This window comes from Schistocerca piceifrons, chromosome 8 (assembly GCF_021461385.2).
Source record: "Schistocerca piceifrons isolate TAMUIC-IGC-003096 chromosome 8, iqSchPice1.1, whole genome shotgun sequence".
Lineage (NCBI taxonomy): Eukaryota > Metazoa > Arthropoda > Insecta > Orthoptera > Acrididae > Schistocerca > Schistocerca piceifrons.
In genome coordinates, this window is record NC_060145.1 from 279,786,931 (window position 1) to 279,807,530 (window position 20,600).

The 20,600-nt window shown below is 37.2% G+C and overlaps 1 protein-coding gene across 1 annotated transcript in view; it reads right to left on the bottom strand.

The window, feature by feature from the left end:
* Nucleotides 1-20,600, bottom strand: part of LOC124711575 (cubilin-like) — a gene marked incomplete in the record, with an annotated part of 644,865 nt that overhangs the window by 235,216 nt on the left and 389,049 nt on the right. The window contains 2 exon segments of the mRNA XM_047241722.1: nucleotides 6,852-7,088; nucleotides 16,957-17,122. Coding sequence (XP_047097678.1) covers nucleotides 6,852-7,088; nucleotides 16,957-17,122 — 403 coding nt within the window.

Consider the following 20,600-nt stretch of genomic DNA (forward strand, 5'->3'; position numbering starts at 1 on the left):
GACTCAGTGGAAATTCACATGACAGACAATCTTATGAACTGTGACAATGGCTACCAGCTAGATAATGCGTGGAACCCTGTCATCTCTAAGATCTGCTCCAGACGAAGATGTCAGAGTACTCCGATGGCCGCGGCAATGGACAACGCCAAAGACAGCTGAGTTCTGCAGTTCCACCAGCTAGGGCACTGTTGGCAGGCGGTGTGGTTCACCTGTCAATATGATTTTGACGCATGCGCGGAATACTCGCTGCACGCTATATATTCGTCAGTCTTCGATGGCTCACCTGAGGATGGCTGGCAGTTGTCCAGTCGAAATATTGTGGATGGATGCTAACAACGACCAGCTGCAAGCCCGAAATCTTTTTGAATAAAATATACTAACATAAGACCGAAAATTCTGCAACAACAATCTTCAAAATTATCTAGATCAATTCACCCATGAGGACCTAAAATGTGACAATTTCACCTTCAAGAATCAGACCCCAGGACAAGAAGAACTGGAGCCAACTCTACAAGAAAAGATAAGTAAACTAGAAAGTTTATTGTAATCTTACTCCTCTCAAACCATCAGAAAACACTTTGCTTATTGTAGACAACAGCAGAAATTAGGAAGGTGGGGGTAGATTACAAGTGTAGGTGTTGTTCATTATTAATTAATAATGAAGTTTTGTCTTTTACAGAAAGTGCTTCATTTCATTGATTTTTGTAATTTATGTACAGATAAATTTTCAATCACATGGAGCAATAACTGAAGGCTGCCCAACAGTGATAATGTACTACCATTAATGACAGACTGGATCAAATGAAACTGCAGAGGATTTTACAACTACAACCAGGGACATCAAAAAGGAAAGATAAGTACACACCATTTGTGAAGTTAATTTGTTTGTAGACTCAAGTGCTTGTTAACAAAATGAATAGGGACAAAAGCAAAAGAGAGGTACAAATGAAAGCTGCAGGATTCAATCAGGACATGTTTGAGCTGAGTGAAATTGTAGTCATTAAAGAAACAGTAAAAACTGTTATTCTGCAGTTAATTTTGGCAAAACTAGAGTAAATGAAGACAGATACCAATAGCAAATTTAGGGCTGTTAATGATCAGTTAACTAAAATAAGTATGACAACAATAGCAAAATGGACAGAGTACAAGATCACATAGATCACACAAGTAATCAAGTTTCAGAGTTAAAAAACTGGTTGTGAATGAAAGAGATGATCTTTTAGAAAATAAACTTATTCTTTTGGAAAATGAATTTGTAGCTGAGTCAGCAAAAGGATCAAAGAATGTTGATGATTTAAGAGTTGAACAGAAGGCCGCAGCAGAAACAAAAAAGAAAAAACAACAAAATATTGCCAGTTTAAACTAAAAAATTTTAAATGTAGAAATCAATATGCAGACTCACATAACTGCTTTAGATCAAAAAAATTTCAACAGTTCAGAAAATTTGCATTCACAAAAATCTGTGTTCAAACAATGGTACTGCATGGTCCAATACTCCTATCAAAAGTTTCCCATCAGATAATTTACATTCAGTGGATTTTCTGCATCACTGCGCAGATACTTTTGTGTCAGGCATGAATGACAATCAAAAATTTAAATTTGTTAAAAGATTTCTTTAACGCAAAGTTCTGTCATGGGGAAATTTAAATGTAAGTCAGTGGGAAACAGAGTTTTGAGAAAAGTTTTTACACAAATTTTGGTCGGAAGCTGAACAGGAGAGCATCAAAAGCGAATTTTTGAATGGTCCTAATTGTAGGAATAGGGATGGCACTTTCAAAGAGTTTTGTAAGAACCAACTTCGAAATGATGTTGATTGATGCACTTAAAAGGAGATTACCAGAAAGACAGGCAAAGCGTTAAAAATATTTAAACATGTAGGATAAATGAACTTTGTTTTGACAGTGCAATGGGTTGCCCTCTCAAGACCTGTTAGTGAAACCAGTCACCGTAATAAATAAATTGTGATCAAGACTGTTTTTGATAGTAAATATTTGTAACACATTGATCACTGCTCACTCCCACAATGTATTCAAAAGTAACAAACTGAAATTAATTATGTAACTAAAATAATGCAAAAGACATTACTGTAATTAAAGTTCAAATTGATTTTCATATTTAAAACTAGTGATGATACTATCAAAATTATGTCAATTAATATTGTATGTTATACATTCTTTGGCTGTAATATCAAATTCTTTATGTTTTGTAAATTTTGATTGTAACATCAAAATTGTAAAAAATTAATAATGGTTTTGTTTGAAATTTATTGTTAAAATTCCATATAAAGCAAAGCAGCAATGCTGCGGGGGAGTTATTTGTTGAGTTGTCTTATCAGGCAGTCAAAGAGATCTGTGAAGTATGTCAGTCAGTGTTTTGTTAACGTGATGGGTATGCAGTTCATTTGTCAATAAGTTTTGTGAAGTTGGAAACTGTTATATTCTTTCATAGAATGAAATCCAGGAAATAGAAAGTTAAGTTAAATGTGACAATCTGAGAGGAACATTATAAAGTGAACCCTTCTACAAAAAAAGTTGTGTTACTTCAGATTTTCTTATTTACGGCCACATATTCTGTGTTTCCTTCATTACAATGTAATCCTGTTTACTCCGATATTTTCTAATAATTTTGCATTGTAGTCATTAATTCTTTTTTGGAACTACTTATCAATGCTACATCATCTGCACAGGAAAGCCTAGTAATATTCATCCCCTGCAGTTGGATACCTTGTGGAATAGTTTCAATAAGTCTCATATCCATCTTCTCTAAGGTGAAATTAAATAAAAGATGTGAAATGGTGTCTTTTGTCTCAATTCGGTGTATACCTTGTCTCAGTTCAGTGTATACCTTAAAATTTTCAGTTTCTCATAAAGGCCTCGTTATATGATGTGAAGTTTCATCTATATACATTTTAACCAATCTGACTGACTTTGAGGGTATTTCAGATTCCTTCATTATATTTAGGACTGTCTGTTGGTGTATTAATCAAACTCAATTTTAAAACTGATAAATAATATGTGGACATACACACTAAATTCCCATGCCTTCTCAGTTCCACATCTTAGCATGAATAAATTATCTAATATGAATTGTTTTCCAGTCTGCAGGTATGGTTTTCATCTTGAAAATTGTTTTCATTGAAGACTATAGTTCTAATTCCAGTTGTGGTCCTCCATTTTTAAATAACTCCATGTGTCTGTTCTTAATTGCAAGCCTTGTTATTATTTAATTTTTTTATTTCTTGCTGTAGCTGTATTTAATTAACTTTTGGGTTAGAAACTTGTATGTCAACTGTATCAGGTGCTTCAAACTTAAAGTACAATGTAATCCAGGACGGATCACTGCAGTTGAGTGGTTGTGAAAAGTACATTTTCATCTTTTTTGTATGTTGCGTTTTCCCATGCTGATACTTTATAAATTCCTCCCTTACTGAATTTTCCAAAAGATTTACTCGTATTGTTGCAATATTCCCTTTCTCTAGTCTTAGGATTCACTGAGTGACCTGGCAGATATTGTGATAATATTGCTGGCTTTTTGGATGCGGTATTTCCTTGCATTTCTTCCCTCCAGCACTTCCTTTTGGCACTTGATGTTGAACCAAACATTGTTAGTTCACTTTCGGTTTCCTATAATTCTGGAAGTTACTTCATGGCAACTGGTCTTTATGCGTCTCCATCTGCTTTCCTCATGTTGTTGCATAGGAACCAGTCTAGTTTTTACTAAGTGACCTTCCATCTGTTTTGTAAAGTTTTCTTTTACCCTTTTTTCCACTAGATTTCCTATGTTGTACCTAGAAATTTCCATGCTACTTCTATTTAGTTTCCTTTTGAGCTTTATTTTCATTTGGGATATGATTAACACATGGTCTGTGCCACAATCTGCATGCAGTTGGCATGGAAAACAGGCTACTTCTGTCTTCTAAGAGCTGGGAGCGACAAAGCCCACTGTGCAGATACTGGAGCCACCTCACTGATGCTCATACAAGGTTGCAGGATGAAACGATAGGACACTCGCTCTCTGCATCAAAAGGACAGACACAGGGTGTCCATTAAGACGGCCTACCTCAGTGCAGAAGATGCCACCGAAATGCAGACCAACACCAGACATAGAACAGCCACTAGCTACAGCCAACAGCACCACAACATCATCCATAGTAGTGCTGCCCACGTGAAAACAGGCTGACTACCACCCACCCAGATGCAGTAGCCACCTCACAGCAACAACCGAACCATCAGCATTCAGCTGGGATGGAACCTCATTATGGATTAAAAGCACAGTTCTGTTTCAGTTCAGTAGATATTTTCTAGTCCAAGCTAGTTATTTATTTTTCTTTCTTTTCCTTGTGGGGGTGTAATGTAGTGACCTCAGTTCACAGCTCACTCCACACCAATCCATCACCATCATCAAGAATAATCATCACTGGAAGGACTCTACTCTCCTGCAGTCAACAAATCACTATCTGTCACATTGTGAGCATCAGTGTGTATACATTTGTAGGGCATGAGTGTGTTAAATAACCAGCAAAAAGATAATATTATCTGTAACAGTAGTTATTTATCTTGTTCTAAAGTTCAATATTTAGATGAAGTGTACAGTTTATTAAGTACCTACAGAACCATTACTATTCATAGAATACACAAGGTGATTCAGACCTACAGTACAAGTACCATTTCTCAGAAACATTACATCCCCCAGAATCTGCCAGAAAACTGAGAAAGCAAAGTCAACTTCAAAATTACATGACCATTGATTATGTCCACATATTCATGTTCATCATACGTTAAATGAAGATGACTTCCAGGCAGTAACTGACTCCTACATCTGTGTTTTAAACCAAAATGTGGTCTTCACTGTTATTGGACTGTGGACCAACGAAGCCATTTTCATAGTTGAAGGAAAGGTAATTCTCCACAAAGCTCTCAATTAGTCAGACAAAAACCTTCATTGGTTACATCAGTAAGGCAACCAACACACCTGAAGCACTAATTCTTGGTGTGTACTCATCCATGATAAAGTTGTAGAACCATTTTTTATAAAAAACTGAATGATGAGTTACCAGTCTGTATCTCTCCAATATACACCGAAGAATTGCTAAAAGATGCCCCACTAGCAAAATAGCTGTTAAGGTGGGCAGCAATATTGATGTCCAGTACATTTTTCCTTCATGACCATGTGTGCCTTAAATCAAGGTCTTCTTGATGGGTGTATTTTTAGAGGGAGCCATTGACTTTGGCACCACAACTGGAAGACATAATCCCCCTTGACAATTTCTTTTGGAAATGCATTAACGACATTGTGTATCAACGGTGTCCCGTAATAAGAAATGGTGTGAAAGATGGAAACTGCGAAGCATGCTAGTCACTTCGAGATGCAGAGATACTTCAGGGTCTTGAAATGCACGAAAATGGGAACAACTGTGATTAGAACAAAATATAAATATTTTGAATACCTATTACCATAAACCAAAGCAGAAAACATTGATATTTTCTAATAATCTGGTGTGAGTGCAAAAATTACTCGAATCTGAAAGTGTAAGTTTCTCCTTTACTACAATATTTTCTTTCCTTAAATGTTGTTCAAATCATCACCACCAGGAACAAATTTTTTATTGTATACACGAATGGGCTAACATTGTTTTCAGATATCAGGAGATACTTGCACATATTAAACTTGTATAAAAGAACTTTCTGGGCAGGGCAACCACAGCTCAGAGATATTACAAATAACAGTAACTACACTCAACACTCATTAACCATTCAAATAAGCATAAAAATTATAAAAATTCAAAAGTCAAGAATGATGAGGTGTTTCCAAAAGGTGCTTTATTGACAACTATTACACAGAGCTGCAGGCAAGTTGCATGCAATGCAATGATCAATGCCATGATCTCAGCCAAATCTCAATATATATTAAGATTATGTCATGCAAAAGTACATAAATTGAAGAAACAACTAGTTGATCCATCATTGTATTCATGTTAGTATTTTGCAACCATGATTTATGAAACTGACGGTTGGTAAAATTCACATTGCACTTGCTGTATTTGATATTCAGGTTATTACATTCTTCTGGAATGTCTGAAAGAATTTTGTCTAACTAATATATCCTATGTGCCAGGTGGAACAGTTCTGTCATGGCTGGTTCTCCCAAGGATCTTAACCATTCTGAGCAAATTTTGTATACTTAAAGTGCCATTCTCATGCAGTATAGCTTCCCTAATCTCTTCTATATCCACTTCCTCCTCCCTTTCCATAACATCTCCTGCATATTTATTTCCTTTATTGAGTCCTTCTATATATTTATGCTACCTTTTGCTAGAGTTGAACACAGAATGCCGCCATAATTTTGGTACACCTCATGCTCTCCAACAGGTACTGCATGGTGGCTTGAGGGGCACAGAAGTATAAGTAGATGTAATGCTGAGTTTACAACTTACATAGTTCTACATTCAAGAAAAATAGATAAATATACAACACATGAGACTACTCCAGGTAGTAAAGCTGCTAGCCTGATAAAATATAAAGGAAACTTGTTTTTAACAGTTGGTCATTTTCCACATTGCCTTAATGGTGTGCCACATGTCATTGGACCTCACTTGTAAGCTTAAACTACATAAGTTCATTCTAAATCTCACCAAGAGTTTGTTCATGTTGTGGCAGAAGAAAGAGATCATTTTCCATACTTCACTGTGAAAGACGATGATCACTGATAGAAGATGATGATCACTGGTAGCACGTCACAAAATTAAGCGCATTCTACAAGAGGAGGACTATCAATATTGACATCCTGAATGACACTTGCACACAAAAATAAGGTTCTTACATCTTACATGAGACATGGGAAAGTGCACATACCTGTTATGATATTTATTCCACTATACCACCATCTACAGAAGCCCTCGTAAGGACCAGAAACATTAACACTTAGAAGCTTAAGTGTGAAAGTTTTTGCAGTTGGTGTACTTGCTGCAACAGTCTGATTTCCCAATACTGGTGAAGCATCCCATTGCCATTCACAATAATAAGCGCTACCATTACTAGCTGGAGAGGACAAGACACCACTACCAAGAGGCGTTAAGGTGCCACCACATACTGTAAACATAAACAAAGATATACTAATATGTATATTTGTTAGAAATAGTCTACAAACAGTTTATAATCAATTATCTTAGGAGAAGCTTCTGAATTCAACATGCATATGCATGATATTTGACACAGAAGGTGGATATATTTGTGCATCAATATATAATTCACAGGAATATAATCAAGTGGCAAATATACAGAATAAATTTAATGAGTGGGTGAAGCATATATAACTAGCTTTAATACCTAACAGTCGACTTCTAAATGTCTGCCACTCAACCCCTCTTCTATGTGGCACTTAGAAATCTATCCTAATTCATATTGTTGTTATTCCATTACAGATTTTCCACTGCCTTAAAAGCAAGCATGATTCAGAGAGAACATATGGGAAGTAAGGAAGAACTTTCTATTATAGACTGATATATGCTCATCATTAAGGTCAGCAAAATATTTGAAACCACTATCAAATCTCGACTCACTGTTTTCTTCTACAGACACAAAATGCTTTTCTAATCTCAGCATCAATATCAAGAAAATCTAAGCACCATCAATGCTGTTATCAGATTCTTCCATAATTTATATAGTCATGCAGAACAGGCTACCTGCTCTATTTTAATATTTCTTGACATGAACAGGATTTTTGGCTCAGTAAACCATGACCTTCTTTTCAGGAAACTGAGGGTATACAATATCAGCAACCCATCAATTAAACTATGTGCCCTGCACATGATGAATCACAACATATCAAACTAATAATAAGGTTGCAGCTTTCAATACTTCGGAGCCTATTCCTTGTAAATCTATAAGTGGGGACAGGAAAAAAACGTTTTATTCTATGTCCACTTTTGATGTCATTTTATTTCAGTTTTGGCGTTATTTTTTGCCTATTTCAGTGCTATTCCCTGTTGTTATTGGTGTTTTTTTTACTGGTTTTTGTGTTATTTTTTCCTATGTTCATATTAGTTTCTGGCAGCTTGTTTTTGGAGTACTGGTTGCATAAATCTTGTCTTTTAACGTTCCCCAAAGACAGATTTAAATCTGGAGAATGAGGATGCCAGTCAACTATCCTACATAAAAAAGCACCTTGTATTGCTGTCATAGAAGCATTGGCAATGGGTGGTCTTGCAATGTCTTACATAAAATAATCATACATCTGTCTGTTAGGTGTTAGTTCTCGAAAAAAAGGATGCAACATATCATTCAAATACCTGTCAGAATGTATTGTTTCATGGAAAAAGATTGATCCAATCATTTGTCTTGCACTAATTGCACATGACACTTCACATCATGCAGAGGTTGTTGACATAATTCATGAGGATTTTTGGAGCTCCAAAGTCGATTGTTCTGAGAATTTAAGTGCCCTGACAAATTTAGCCATACTTAATCAGCAAAAAAGCATCTTATGATAAACTTCCCCATCGTGCACAGATTGTAACAGCCAGTTGCAATCATGGCATCAAGCAACAGAATCCAAGTGTTGAAGCACTACCAGTATTTCATATGATTCAATTTCAGTTAGTGCACAGCTCTGTGAGTAAATGCCCTTCACACACAAGTCTGAAGTGATAAACGGTGCAAAGACTTTCTTGGATTCTTTCCAAGGCTTTCCCTATCACGTCTAAGTTATTTTTGTTTAAGAAACTAGGTTCTCTAGGCCTTTGTTTGTGTGACATAGATCGAGTCTCCTGAAATTTCTTCACTAACCTGCATAACATTGAGACATTGCAAACATGCACACTGGGAAATTTTCATATGAATTCTACCAAACATTCCACATTTGATTCTATTTTTGCATAGTTCAACACAAGAAATACTTGCTGATCCTTCATGTAAACCATACTGATTGGAAACTCAAAATAAAACACCCAAACACTCAGTCGCACAGTACAGAAGACATGTGCACAGTATTTCTGTCCGAGGACTGGATCCAATAACAAACGGGCAGGGAAAGCCCCGGAATTGGCGCAGTTGCAACAATGACATCTAGTAACAATATTTGAAGCAATTAAACTTGATAAATAAACTCAAAAGAAAACACCAGTATGCTCACTCACACAGTGTAGGGGCACATGCAAAGTATTGGGGTTCAAGAACTATGCATAGCAACAGCTGGCAGATACAGTGGCAACAGCCGCCAAATGCACCGCACGACCCAAGGACCCCTCCCTGGTGTCTTTCGCAAGACACAGTGTATTACAGAATACAAACTGATTCATAATCTGATAAAAAATTTAACTTCAAAAGCTACATATTTATAGAAAGTTGTTACCTTTCAATAATTTATAGTTCATTAAAAAACCTAGAGGACGGAGTAAACACAAAAAAATAACCCTTAATTTTTGTCAGACATGTTGAGTTGGACTTAAATCCAATTATTAAATTCACAGCCTGTGTCTCAAATAGAATTGTTAAAACACACCTTATTCTCACAAATATTGATGTTAGTATCACACATGAACTTAAGTAATGCTGAAACAATATATAAAAACTGGAAAGTAATTTCCAGAGACAAGTAAAATAATAATGTAATGTTGTCTTCACGAATATAACAACAACTGCTGAAATCAAGTTCCTAGCATTGCTAAAAACAAGAAAGTTATATTGTATTGCTATAGTCACTGATCATTATAAAGATGTAGAAATATTATACAAAAATTACCAATATCTGTCCCTTGTTTAACATAAATCTGAATATTTATTAGTGACCCATGTAAAGAGGTTAAAATGTAAATGTTCCATTGACAATGGAGCGAGTGCAACAAGTTTAGCACTAAGGTGTTGGTCAAACTGAGGTGATATGATATGCAATATGATTCACTGTAGTAAAGGTTGTGCAGCATAACACCTGTTGTTGCAACTCTTGTGTTCACACTGGGCCAGTACGATATACAATGCGATGTGACATGCGTTACAACAAACAAGACAGAACGACTCATGTTTTTGGCTCAGCTGCAATCATGAGCTCTTCTGAAGAGGATGTTATTGTGACTTATCAATATTTAAAGCTCATACAACTGAAAAAGAAGTACTGTGTGCAACTATACAATGCTATTAAAACCGATCATAGGTCATCTGTGGTTTCTCATGATCTCCTTCCAAACAAACACAAATTCCACAAAATTAATCCAGACATTTCCAATTTTTCTAGCAACTAATACCAGCGATCTTGAGATTGCAGGACACAAAATTTTGATTTGCTTTTTCTTCTGCTGACAGGCAAGTAAGCAGGGATTACAAAAAAGATCAGTGAATTATGTTAAAAATGACACCATGAAAAGTTTATTTTTAATGAGACCATATAGTGTGATACTTTATTCAGTGAAGTACACATGTACAGTAAATAAAAATACAATTTCAAAAGCTGCCACTGATTAGTATGTTACATTAGAATATGATTCAGATTCACATGTACTTATAAGTAACATTGCCATATCTGAAGTCAGATAAGTCATTACTGATGTTGTGGCATTATATGGTGATTTGTGTGTAGGGATAGATGATGTTGTGTTAGATATGAAGAAGGCACTGATGATAATGATGAGGAAAATTCCACTATCTCCTTCTCAGTTTCGTAAAGCTGCTCATTCAACAGCAACAGGAATTTTGCCCTTGAATATGACTTCATAGTGTAATCCCACAAACGAGTGGTTTTCTCAAGAAGCTGGATGAAAGATATCATCTTCAAACAGTCCTTGTTTGAAGGACATGTTCACTATATGCAGCACAGCAAGAAATGAACAGGTCAAGATGTCTTCCCAGCTTGAAAGCATACATGTGAGTGAATGCTTCAGCTTGTATTGGCATCGAAATGACACAGCTCCTTACAGCACGGCACACAGTCATAGTGTTGTGTGTGGCACATCATAGCTCATTGCAGCTAGCTACATTTCTTAAGCAGGAATATACTCTATAAAATAAATCAAATGTAAACTGGCCAGCAACTACATTTTTCACTGAAAACGTTTCAAAGTATGTGCAGTGCTGTATTTTATTTTAAAGTATAACAATAATTACAGGCAATAATGAAAAGAAAACCAGTTCACTGTCATGCTATAATGTTATAAGTTATGGATTTTATTTTTTATTTATTTATTTATTTTTTTTTTTTTTTTGTTTTTTACTGAACAATTTCCTCAAAAATGAATGATGAAGACTGCATCGTGGAAAACACGTGACTCCAAAACAATGGTTTTCGTTTTTTTAACACAAAAAGGCAAATCGGATGACATGAAACTTCTCTCCCCACCTATTGTAGAGATATGAGCTGTGTGGAGCAACCAGCACTCTGTGTTGAGTCCAGTGATAGGACAGAGACACATAACAGTGCATTCGTTGCATGCCATCACATTGCATCAGATCTGATTACGCCGTTATATCAATATGATTCTATATGCATTTTGTAAGAGTGCATACTTAGATGAAGGACCTACACTGTAACTTCCAAGGAGTTCGCCTTCGGTCTTGACGGTGTGAACCTTTGTGATCACTGTCGCGCGCCGTTTTTCATTCAGTATAAATTGTTTGTTTTGAACATTTCTTGAATGTCTATTATGTCCATTTTGTGAAGCGTAATACATACACCCCATAGAAGGTTGATCTCCACACCTCCTGGACCTTCATTTTCTGTCGCCCTCCTAATACACATGGTGAGTCATGAGGAGCTAATATTTTTCCTGTCATGATTGTTGACACAACACCTTCAAATGAGCCTTACTAAAGACTGTACTTTCGACCTTGTAGTCAATGAATTCCTTGACAGGCAGTGAATATTATCCAGTTGTAAAGCGAACTGGCTTTTAACCAGCAGTTGTAGATGGCGAGCTATACAAAGCGCAACGAACAGTGGGGGAAGCTACCCAGAAATAACACAATTGTATACTGAACATACTACACAAAGCAGTCCTACGTTATAGCCTTGCCGCAGTGATAACACTGGTTCCCGTTGTATCACTAAAGTTAGGCGCTGTCAGACTTTGCTAGCACTTGTATGGGTAACAGCCCGGGTCTGCCGAACGCTGTTGGCCAGAGGAAGTGCACTCAGCCCTTTTGAGGCGAACTGAGGAGAAACTTAATTCTAAATGTAGCGGCTCCGATCTCGTGTACTGACAATGTCCAGGTGAGCGGTGTGCTGACCACATGCCCCCCCATATCCGCATCCAACGACGCCCGTGGGCAGAGAATGACAGGGCGGTCGGAGGTACCTTTGGGCCTTCAAGGCGTGTTCGGACGGAGTTTATTTCATAGAAAAACCGACTGTCGTGAGCCTTACTAGTCATAACACGTATCAGACTATACCTGAGAAACAACGGTGCTTAAGCTCAATTGTTTGCAGAGGGCATGCTGGTGCCTTATCTGTTAGCGTAACTCGCATATGCAAGATGTGTTGTAGTCACACTGTATAGAAAACAATGAGCTGCAACTTCGTTAACGCGGTCAGTGCCACACTTACTTCATGTTCTGCAAAGCATGCGTAGAATACGGTGTACATCGTTTACCGTAATTTCTTAATAATTTGAAACTGGCAGCAGAAACAATTAAGGTAGATGCTCTCTTTGCTGACGACAAAATCCACTCTATATTGATTGGTCAAGTACTAATCGCAAAATCGATCTCATCAGAATAGGGAAATGAAACCAAGAACTTTTTGATGATTTCGAAAACATTAGAGAAGAAAAGCGTGCATTATTTCCAAAATACACAGTTAGCCTATCATAGCATACGTAACATTAGTGCTGAATGCATATGGTTCAAATGGTTGCAACGCTTAAAACCATGAAACATAAGAAAACCTACATATCTCGAAAAATATTGAATGAAGGTCATTGGCTGGGGACGTGATGAGTTTAAATGCTCAAGTACACGGATGGATTGTTAAAAAATCGATTCTGACCAGTGCATCAAAGATCAACCTCTTCATAGAGCCACAACGTTAACATCTCTGCATGCAAAACACGCTCTAAATTCCAGGAATATTCCATGAGAATCACCACTTCAAACCTTGCAATACGAACCAAGAAAAAAGGGCCGTATTAAACACACTATAATCAGCGAATGACCAGCAGTCCCTGACTGCAAACGCAGTCAGCTTCTACACGACCATATAGCAGCTTACCATACCACATCGACCCATTCACCGACCAATTCCAGCAGACCGACCTGACTAGGCAAGAACTTTATTCCCCCAAAGAAATTTTGCCAAACAGCCGTATATATTCAAAAGTTATTTTATTTAGACAACCAATTTTGGCATCTCATTAATGCCATCTTCGTGGCCCTATGACCCCCATGTATACAGTGCGATTCAGTAAAGTTACTTCCATTATGTTTCCATGCACTCCGCCAATGCATGTTGCTTCTACATCATACCGCATCACCTCAGTGTGAATGGTGCCTGGGATCAGTGAAGAGGACAAGCTGGTGAGACATGCTAGGAAACGTATGTTGTGAGAATGCTCCTCATGCATTGCTAATGTGTCAAGTGAAGCATTTATGTTGCAACTTTCATAACTGTGAGAAATATGTAGAACTACAAGCTAGAATCATTTATGAATATTGTTGAAACTAATAATTAGCTGTTTATGTATGGCTTGAAAATCCAGTATTCCTGTTCCAGAGACTCTGAGCCTGAAGATATTAATTTTGCACTTTGACTTCATCAAGAATGTTGAGAAGTAAGGTAACTATTGTGCCTATTTTTTCTTGTAATGGAGTTGGTAGATTGAACTCACATCATGCGTGATTCCACATGTTGAAACCAGTTGAGCAAGGAGTCTCAAGATGCAACCCAGTGTGTTTCACATCTGCCTGATGTATTCATCCCTCCATATTTCTCAAAAGCTTACAGGTTTAGTTGCAAATTTCATATTCCAACAATAATGAAACAATCTTTGCTTTTAACTTGGATAACAGATCAAGTTTTTTCAGCAATGTCAGATTTCTGATATTTTTACACAACAAATCACACAAAAATTACACAGTTCAGAGGGGACTTTTATATGGTGGATCAACTAAACTATATATTTTTGTAGTAGGTATGTATAAATATATAATTTACCAAATATGCTACTTTAGCTTCAAAACAAGAGAAATCAATGTCCTGCCCACTTGATTTGCTTCTAGCAGCCAATCACAGCATAGTACACATGGTGTCATACAAATGTGATTTTGGAGGTAAAACATAACACAGAGAATATTTATTCAATATTATTTTAACTATTTTGTGAATAAAGTATGTTGTCAGAGCACGATCTGTTGCACAAGCTGGGGTCTAGGTTAGGTCAAAAGGTATCAGACAGCATGCTGATTTATATGATTGTAAAATTCAAATCAAGTATTTGGTGTTTTTCATATTTATACATGCATCCTATGAAAATATCTAGTTTAATTTGTCCACTTAATTAAAGATCTCTCAAATGTGCCATTCGTTGTATGATAATTTGTGCAAAAGTGTCATCAAATGTCAGATTGATGACTGAAAGTGTAACTGGAATGGAGATCATTTGACATCATATCTAGAGCCATAGTTCTTTATGTAAGAAATCAGATGTTATTTAGAGATAATACTTAATTGCCACAGTGGAGAAAAAATTGCAACTTCAAATTTGAGCACTCAATATCATAACATAACCTCCAATCCCTACTTACACACTCAGACACCTCCCACAACATCTCTCCTGAATTCATTTCCCTCCTCACCCCTACCACACCATGCATATCCACCTTCAACATTTTCTCCATAATCCATAACCTCATCAATCCTGGATGTCCCATTGTAGCTGGTTGTTGTGTGCCCACTGAAAGAATTTTGGTCCTCAGTGACCAACACCAACCTATTGTCAAAAATATAGCCCTCACATCAAAGATACCAACCATTTCCTTGACTGACTCTCCACTGTCCTCAACCTGTTACGTCCCGGATCTCCACTCGTCGCTGTCTATGCCACTTCCCTATACACCAACATCCGTCATACTCATGGTCTTGCCACTACACAACACTACCTCTCCTAACCCACTACCTCATTTCTTGTACACCTTACTAACTGTACCCTAACACTCAACTGCTTCATCTTTGAAGGGAAAATGTACAAATAAATATGCACCCAGCCTGGTCACCTTCAAGCCATCCCCCTAGGCCAAACTGTTTTTGGGATGGTTAGAGGAAACTTTTCTATCCTCTCAAAAATCCAAACCCCTGATCTGGTTCTGGTTCATTGATATCTTCCTGATCTGGGCTCAAGGCTACAACACCCTATCCTCATTCCCTGACAACCTCGACACCTTCTCTCCCATTCACTTCACTTAGTGCTTCTCAACCCAACATGCCACCTTCCTGCTCTCTGAGGACTCCACCCACTCTCTGTCCGCATTAAACCCACCAACCACCAACAGTATCTGCATTTCAAAAGCTGTCATCTCTTCCACATCAGGGCACTACCCCCCAGACCTAGTCCACAAACAGATTACCTGTGCCATATCCCACAGATCTGAAATCCTCCCACCACCTCCAAGAACCAGCTACAAATGAGTGCCGTCTTCAGCACCCAATATCACCCTGGACTGGAGCAACTGAACCACATCCTTCATCAGGGCTTTGATTACCTACCATCATGGCCTGCTATAAATGACATTGTAGCCAAGATCCTTCCCACCCCCCTAAAGTGGTGTTTCATCACCCATCCAACTTCCTAGTCCAACATCCAAGTCCATCCCTATGCCACTCCAAAACCCAACCCCTTGGTGCAGGGGTTGGGATTGGGAGTGGCATAGGGATGCTGCAAGACCCAGGTGCAAGACCTGTCGAGTCTACCCACCAAGTACTTCCCATTCCAATCCTATCACAGAGTTATCCTACCCCATCAGAGGCCAGGTAACCTATAACGCAGATGTGTCATGTACCACCTCTGCTACAATCTTTGCAAAGCTTTTTATCTTGGTATGACTACCAACCAGCTATCCACCAGGATCAACAGCCATGGTCAGACTGTGCCAATAGCAAAGTGGACCACCCTGTTGCACAACATGCAGCTAAGCATAACATACTTGATGCCAGGGGTGCTTCACAATCCAGGCCATCTGAATCTGCCCGCCACCAACAGCTTTTCTGAACTGTGCAGATAGGAGTTATCTTCACAACACATTCTCCACTCTTGAAATCATTCCAGTCTCAACCTACAGTAACCTACTGCCCCCATATCCACCACCCAACAATAGTATCACCTCTTCCCAACTAATGTCCCTTACTACACAGTGCACTCCTCTCTACCAGTGCACCCACTGTTCTTTTCCGCTTCTTTATCCTCTCCTTTCTGCTCCATTTTTTCCCTCCCCTCTCCCCCACACAGCCTTGCTGCACCAGGTAGCTTTGTTTGCCACTTCTAGTCCCTGCATGGTTTGCCAGGTAGCACTGTTTCCTTTTCCCCACCCATGCCCTGCTATACCTCCACCTCCCCACTCCACAACGAATTGTTTCTGCCGTTTGAGGCATTTCAAGTTCAGTTTGGGCTGAGCAGCGTATGCGAGGCAGGCTTGTTTATGTAAATGCATTGAGTGTTATACTTTACAATTTGTATCTCAAGCCAAATATAATACATGAAAGCATTTTATGTATATAACGGCCATAGAGGAATTGACTGAAATTTATAAATTTAACTAGTTTTTTGTTTTATGTCCTGGTTGACATATCTAAAATCCTTTAGTTTATATTGAAAGTGATTTAGAATAATTATTAAGCCTATTGTTATTATTCCTCCATCTAATTATCATTTTGTTTCATTAGGGATATGAAGAGAGTCGAAAATTTTCAGTATGAGAAACAACATAAGAGATAAAGTAACATAGTGTGCAATTGATATGAATACATACACTTCTACAAGCTCACCTTGTTGTTCATTTGATGAGTAGCGCAGTTTAAAGCCACGATGTCCTCTGGTTTTGCGACTATAGTAATGAAGTGTTACACGATTGGAAAAGGTTTCAATATGGGCAGAAACATTCTGAGCAGTTAATCGTGCTAATGTCACACCAAGCTCTCCACCATCAGATACCTGTCATTGTAACACATATATTTTAGTTAGGAGACTACACAAACTGCACTATTTCATTGTAATATAATTAAGTCGTGATAGCTATGTAATTATTACTGATTGTGTCGAATTTTGAATGGGAATTATGATTGGTAATGAGTATCTATTACTTCTTTTAGTTTCTCAGCCACAGAATATCTGTTACAACATTAATCTGGAGAAAGCCTGGAAAACATAGATTCAGAGAAATCATCATTACAGCTGAGAGGAAGACTTAACAATGCTTTCAGTTCCATCCAGTATACTAAGATGAAACAGTTCTGTGTTTTAATGGTGGTTAGTTATATTATGCATCAGAAATTTATAATTTTTTGTGTCATAAGTAGGGAGATTGTATGTATTCCTGAAAATATAGAAGTATACTTCCCTGTTCACATAGAAGTATTATATTATCTGATGAAGGATACTTTAATTAAACTAGGTTGACTCATCAATTGTTTGTATCATTCCTTTTGGAACATAATCTCTATTAAAATATTTACATTCTTTTCAAATTTTTAAAATTGTATGTATATTACTTCACAAAAATTTTGAGTATTTTGCAACTCAAAATGCAAAATTTCGGCACACACTATCTACATTTACAGGGATACTCTGAAAACCAGTACAAAGTGCACAGCAGCAAGGACTTTCCATTACATCATGTATCAGGGTTTCTTCAAATTTCATTTGTGTACGGAGTGCCGGAATAATGACTGCTCAAATGTTTTTATGCATGCTGTAATGCCTCTGATCTTGTTAAAAAGAAGCAAAATGAGGACAACACATAGATGGGTGTAGTATATTCCTTGATTCATCATTTAATAGCGGTTCACAGAAATATAAAGTAGGCTTTCATGTGTTATTGCCATCTATCCAGACATGTTTCCCAGTTCAGGTGTTGCTATGATAGTTTGTTCAGCTTTCAGTAATATGTTTGTTTCAACTTAATGAAACACTCAAACAACTGTGAAACTTTGTAAACTTTGATGTATGCCAGATAAAAGAATTATGGTGGAAGAACCAGTGAGAACTCCTGTTAAAGAACTAATTTACTTACTTATGTTTAGTAACTGCAAGCAGTTCCCAAATCACATGCTAATTGATAAAGCATTTTGCTTTTGAAGTCACATCCTTGAACAACATGGCATAATATGTAGTTTCAAGCCATATTTACTAAATCAAAAGGCCCTTGGGACAAATATGTGGGATGGCATTAAGTATCATTAAGACATGATGTGACTCTTGCATAGGTGATGTACTTCAGCATGAGAAACTGCACTGCCTGACAAAAAAGTGAAGAATGGAAGATGAAATAAAATGAAAGTTCATGGGTTGAGGGTATATGTAATGTTATTTCAGTGATTACAGTATTAAATCATGTTTACAAAGAACTTGACAGTATGAGCCCACTTTTCAGTATAACATCGCACCCCATCTAGGGCCTGGATGCATGCACTGATTTACAGGGGAAGGCTTCGTAAAGCCACTGTACCTGCTCCTGAGACAAACGGGGCCACAGATGTTTTATCTGGTCCTTAATATCCTGTATACTGGAACTGTGATGGAGTTAACATCCGAGCTATCCCATATATGTTTTCATGAGAGACAGACCTGGGGATCTTGCTGGCCATGGGATTACATCAACATTACACAGGACTGTTACTGCAAACAAATGTGTGGACAAGAACTGTTCTGTTGAAAAATGTCACCACGATACATTCACATGAGAGGCAACTCATGAGGGCGCAAGATGTCTGTGACACACTGTTAAGCTGTCAAGAGTTCCCTCAATCACTACCAGCCATGATGTGAAGTCAAACCTAATGGCTATTGTACATTAGACAAACTTCTGGCACATGGTAGGTATAATTTTGCTATTGTAATTATGGAATAATTAATGATTAAAGTTCCAATATTTTTAGTCATCAAAAGACAACTATTTTTATGTTTTCAAGCCAAAAAATTGTTTGTCTCTCTAATAGAAATATGACATGATGATTTTACAGTCAGAACCAGGTATGCTCATGTTCTACGTGGTGTTAGTTAATAGAACTGTAATCACGACTATATAGAAATGTAAAATTTTATGCGTCCAAAGTTAATTAATCAACTCTAGGCCTTTCCTTCAATAAAACTAATCCCTCTGTTCATCTGAAAATGATACGGTGATCATTCTTTAAGTAAGTAAAATGAAATATGCAAATTAACAAAATATATTGTTGGAATGATAAAACATGTAATTTATAGTCTTAACAGAAACAGATTCTTTCCAGTGTTTGTATGAAATCATTCACTTTTATTTCATGTAAATTTCTGTGTAATTTGGGAAGATGTATGCAAAAATTTTAATTGTATAAATCTAAAAGTGTAATATGTAACAATGGCAGTAATTGTTTAAAATCATATTAATAGAGGCAACTTGTATGCCGCCATAGGTGAGGCAGAGGTCAGTCTGAGGTCAGTCTTACATCAGTCATGAGACAGTGTTAAGTCAATTCTATGCATGTGTGAACAAGAAATACTAGAATTTTTTTTTAACCATTGTATGATTCCCGTGTGGCAATGCAGTAACTTCAAGATGAACCTACAGCAGCATTAAGAAGCAGTACCCCAGATTACACAAGATATGAATTATTTATTTGGTGTAGGATATCCATAATATGACATGGTATTCTGTTTTTATTGCTTTAAGCAACAATACTTCATCACACAAAAACATTTTTGCCACATTATATTACATGTCATATGCTGAAATTGCTGTCTCAAATTGGTGTGCAGCATCTCCATGTCCTTCACAGGTATCACTCAACATCAGATGTTATTTGTGCCCCTTAATTATCCTACCTGGCCTGGTACATCACTAAACATGAACAACACTACTGCCACTAAACATGAACAACACTAATGCACTCTGGCGGCTGTCACAGGAAACTGCAACTCTCTAATGTTTCATATACACACTGATGGTGTGTATGAGTCAGAAATTACATTGACATCTGAACATGTCTTCTAGGTGCTTCACTTTTTTTTCAGGCAGCGTGTATTCCAGATTCTGTGGGTGATCAGGACATAAAAGAACGACTGAGAACAAAATATATAGGCCAAATAAAGGTAGATCTAAGGAGATGGATTTATAATCATTTGAAAAGAGTAGCACACTATAGGAAAGAATTGAGCTGGGAGAATGTTCCAAACCAATTATTGGACTGAACATTTCTGAACACAATGATTAACATTTTACTCGTAGTTGTGTATATAAATTTTTTGAAGTTAGTTTAACAATAAATGTGCACTACTTAGTGACAGGAAATATATTACACCAGGAATCATGAGCAGTTTAAGATTGATTCCTAGCTGGTCACAAAACTCTATGTAGCATTGATTAACATCTTACGTGGAATACAAATGATTTCCTCCCGGAGTCTCATCTGCAGATCTTCAAGGCAATCTTATTTGT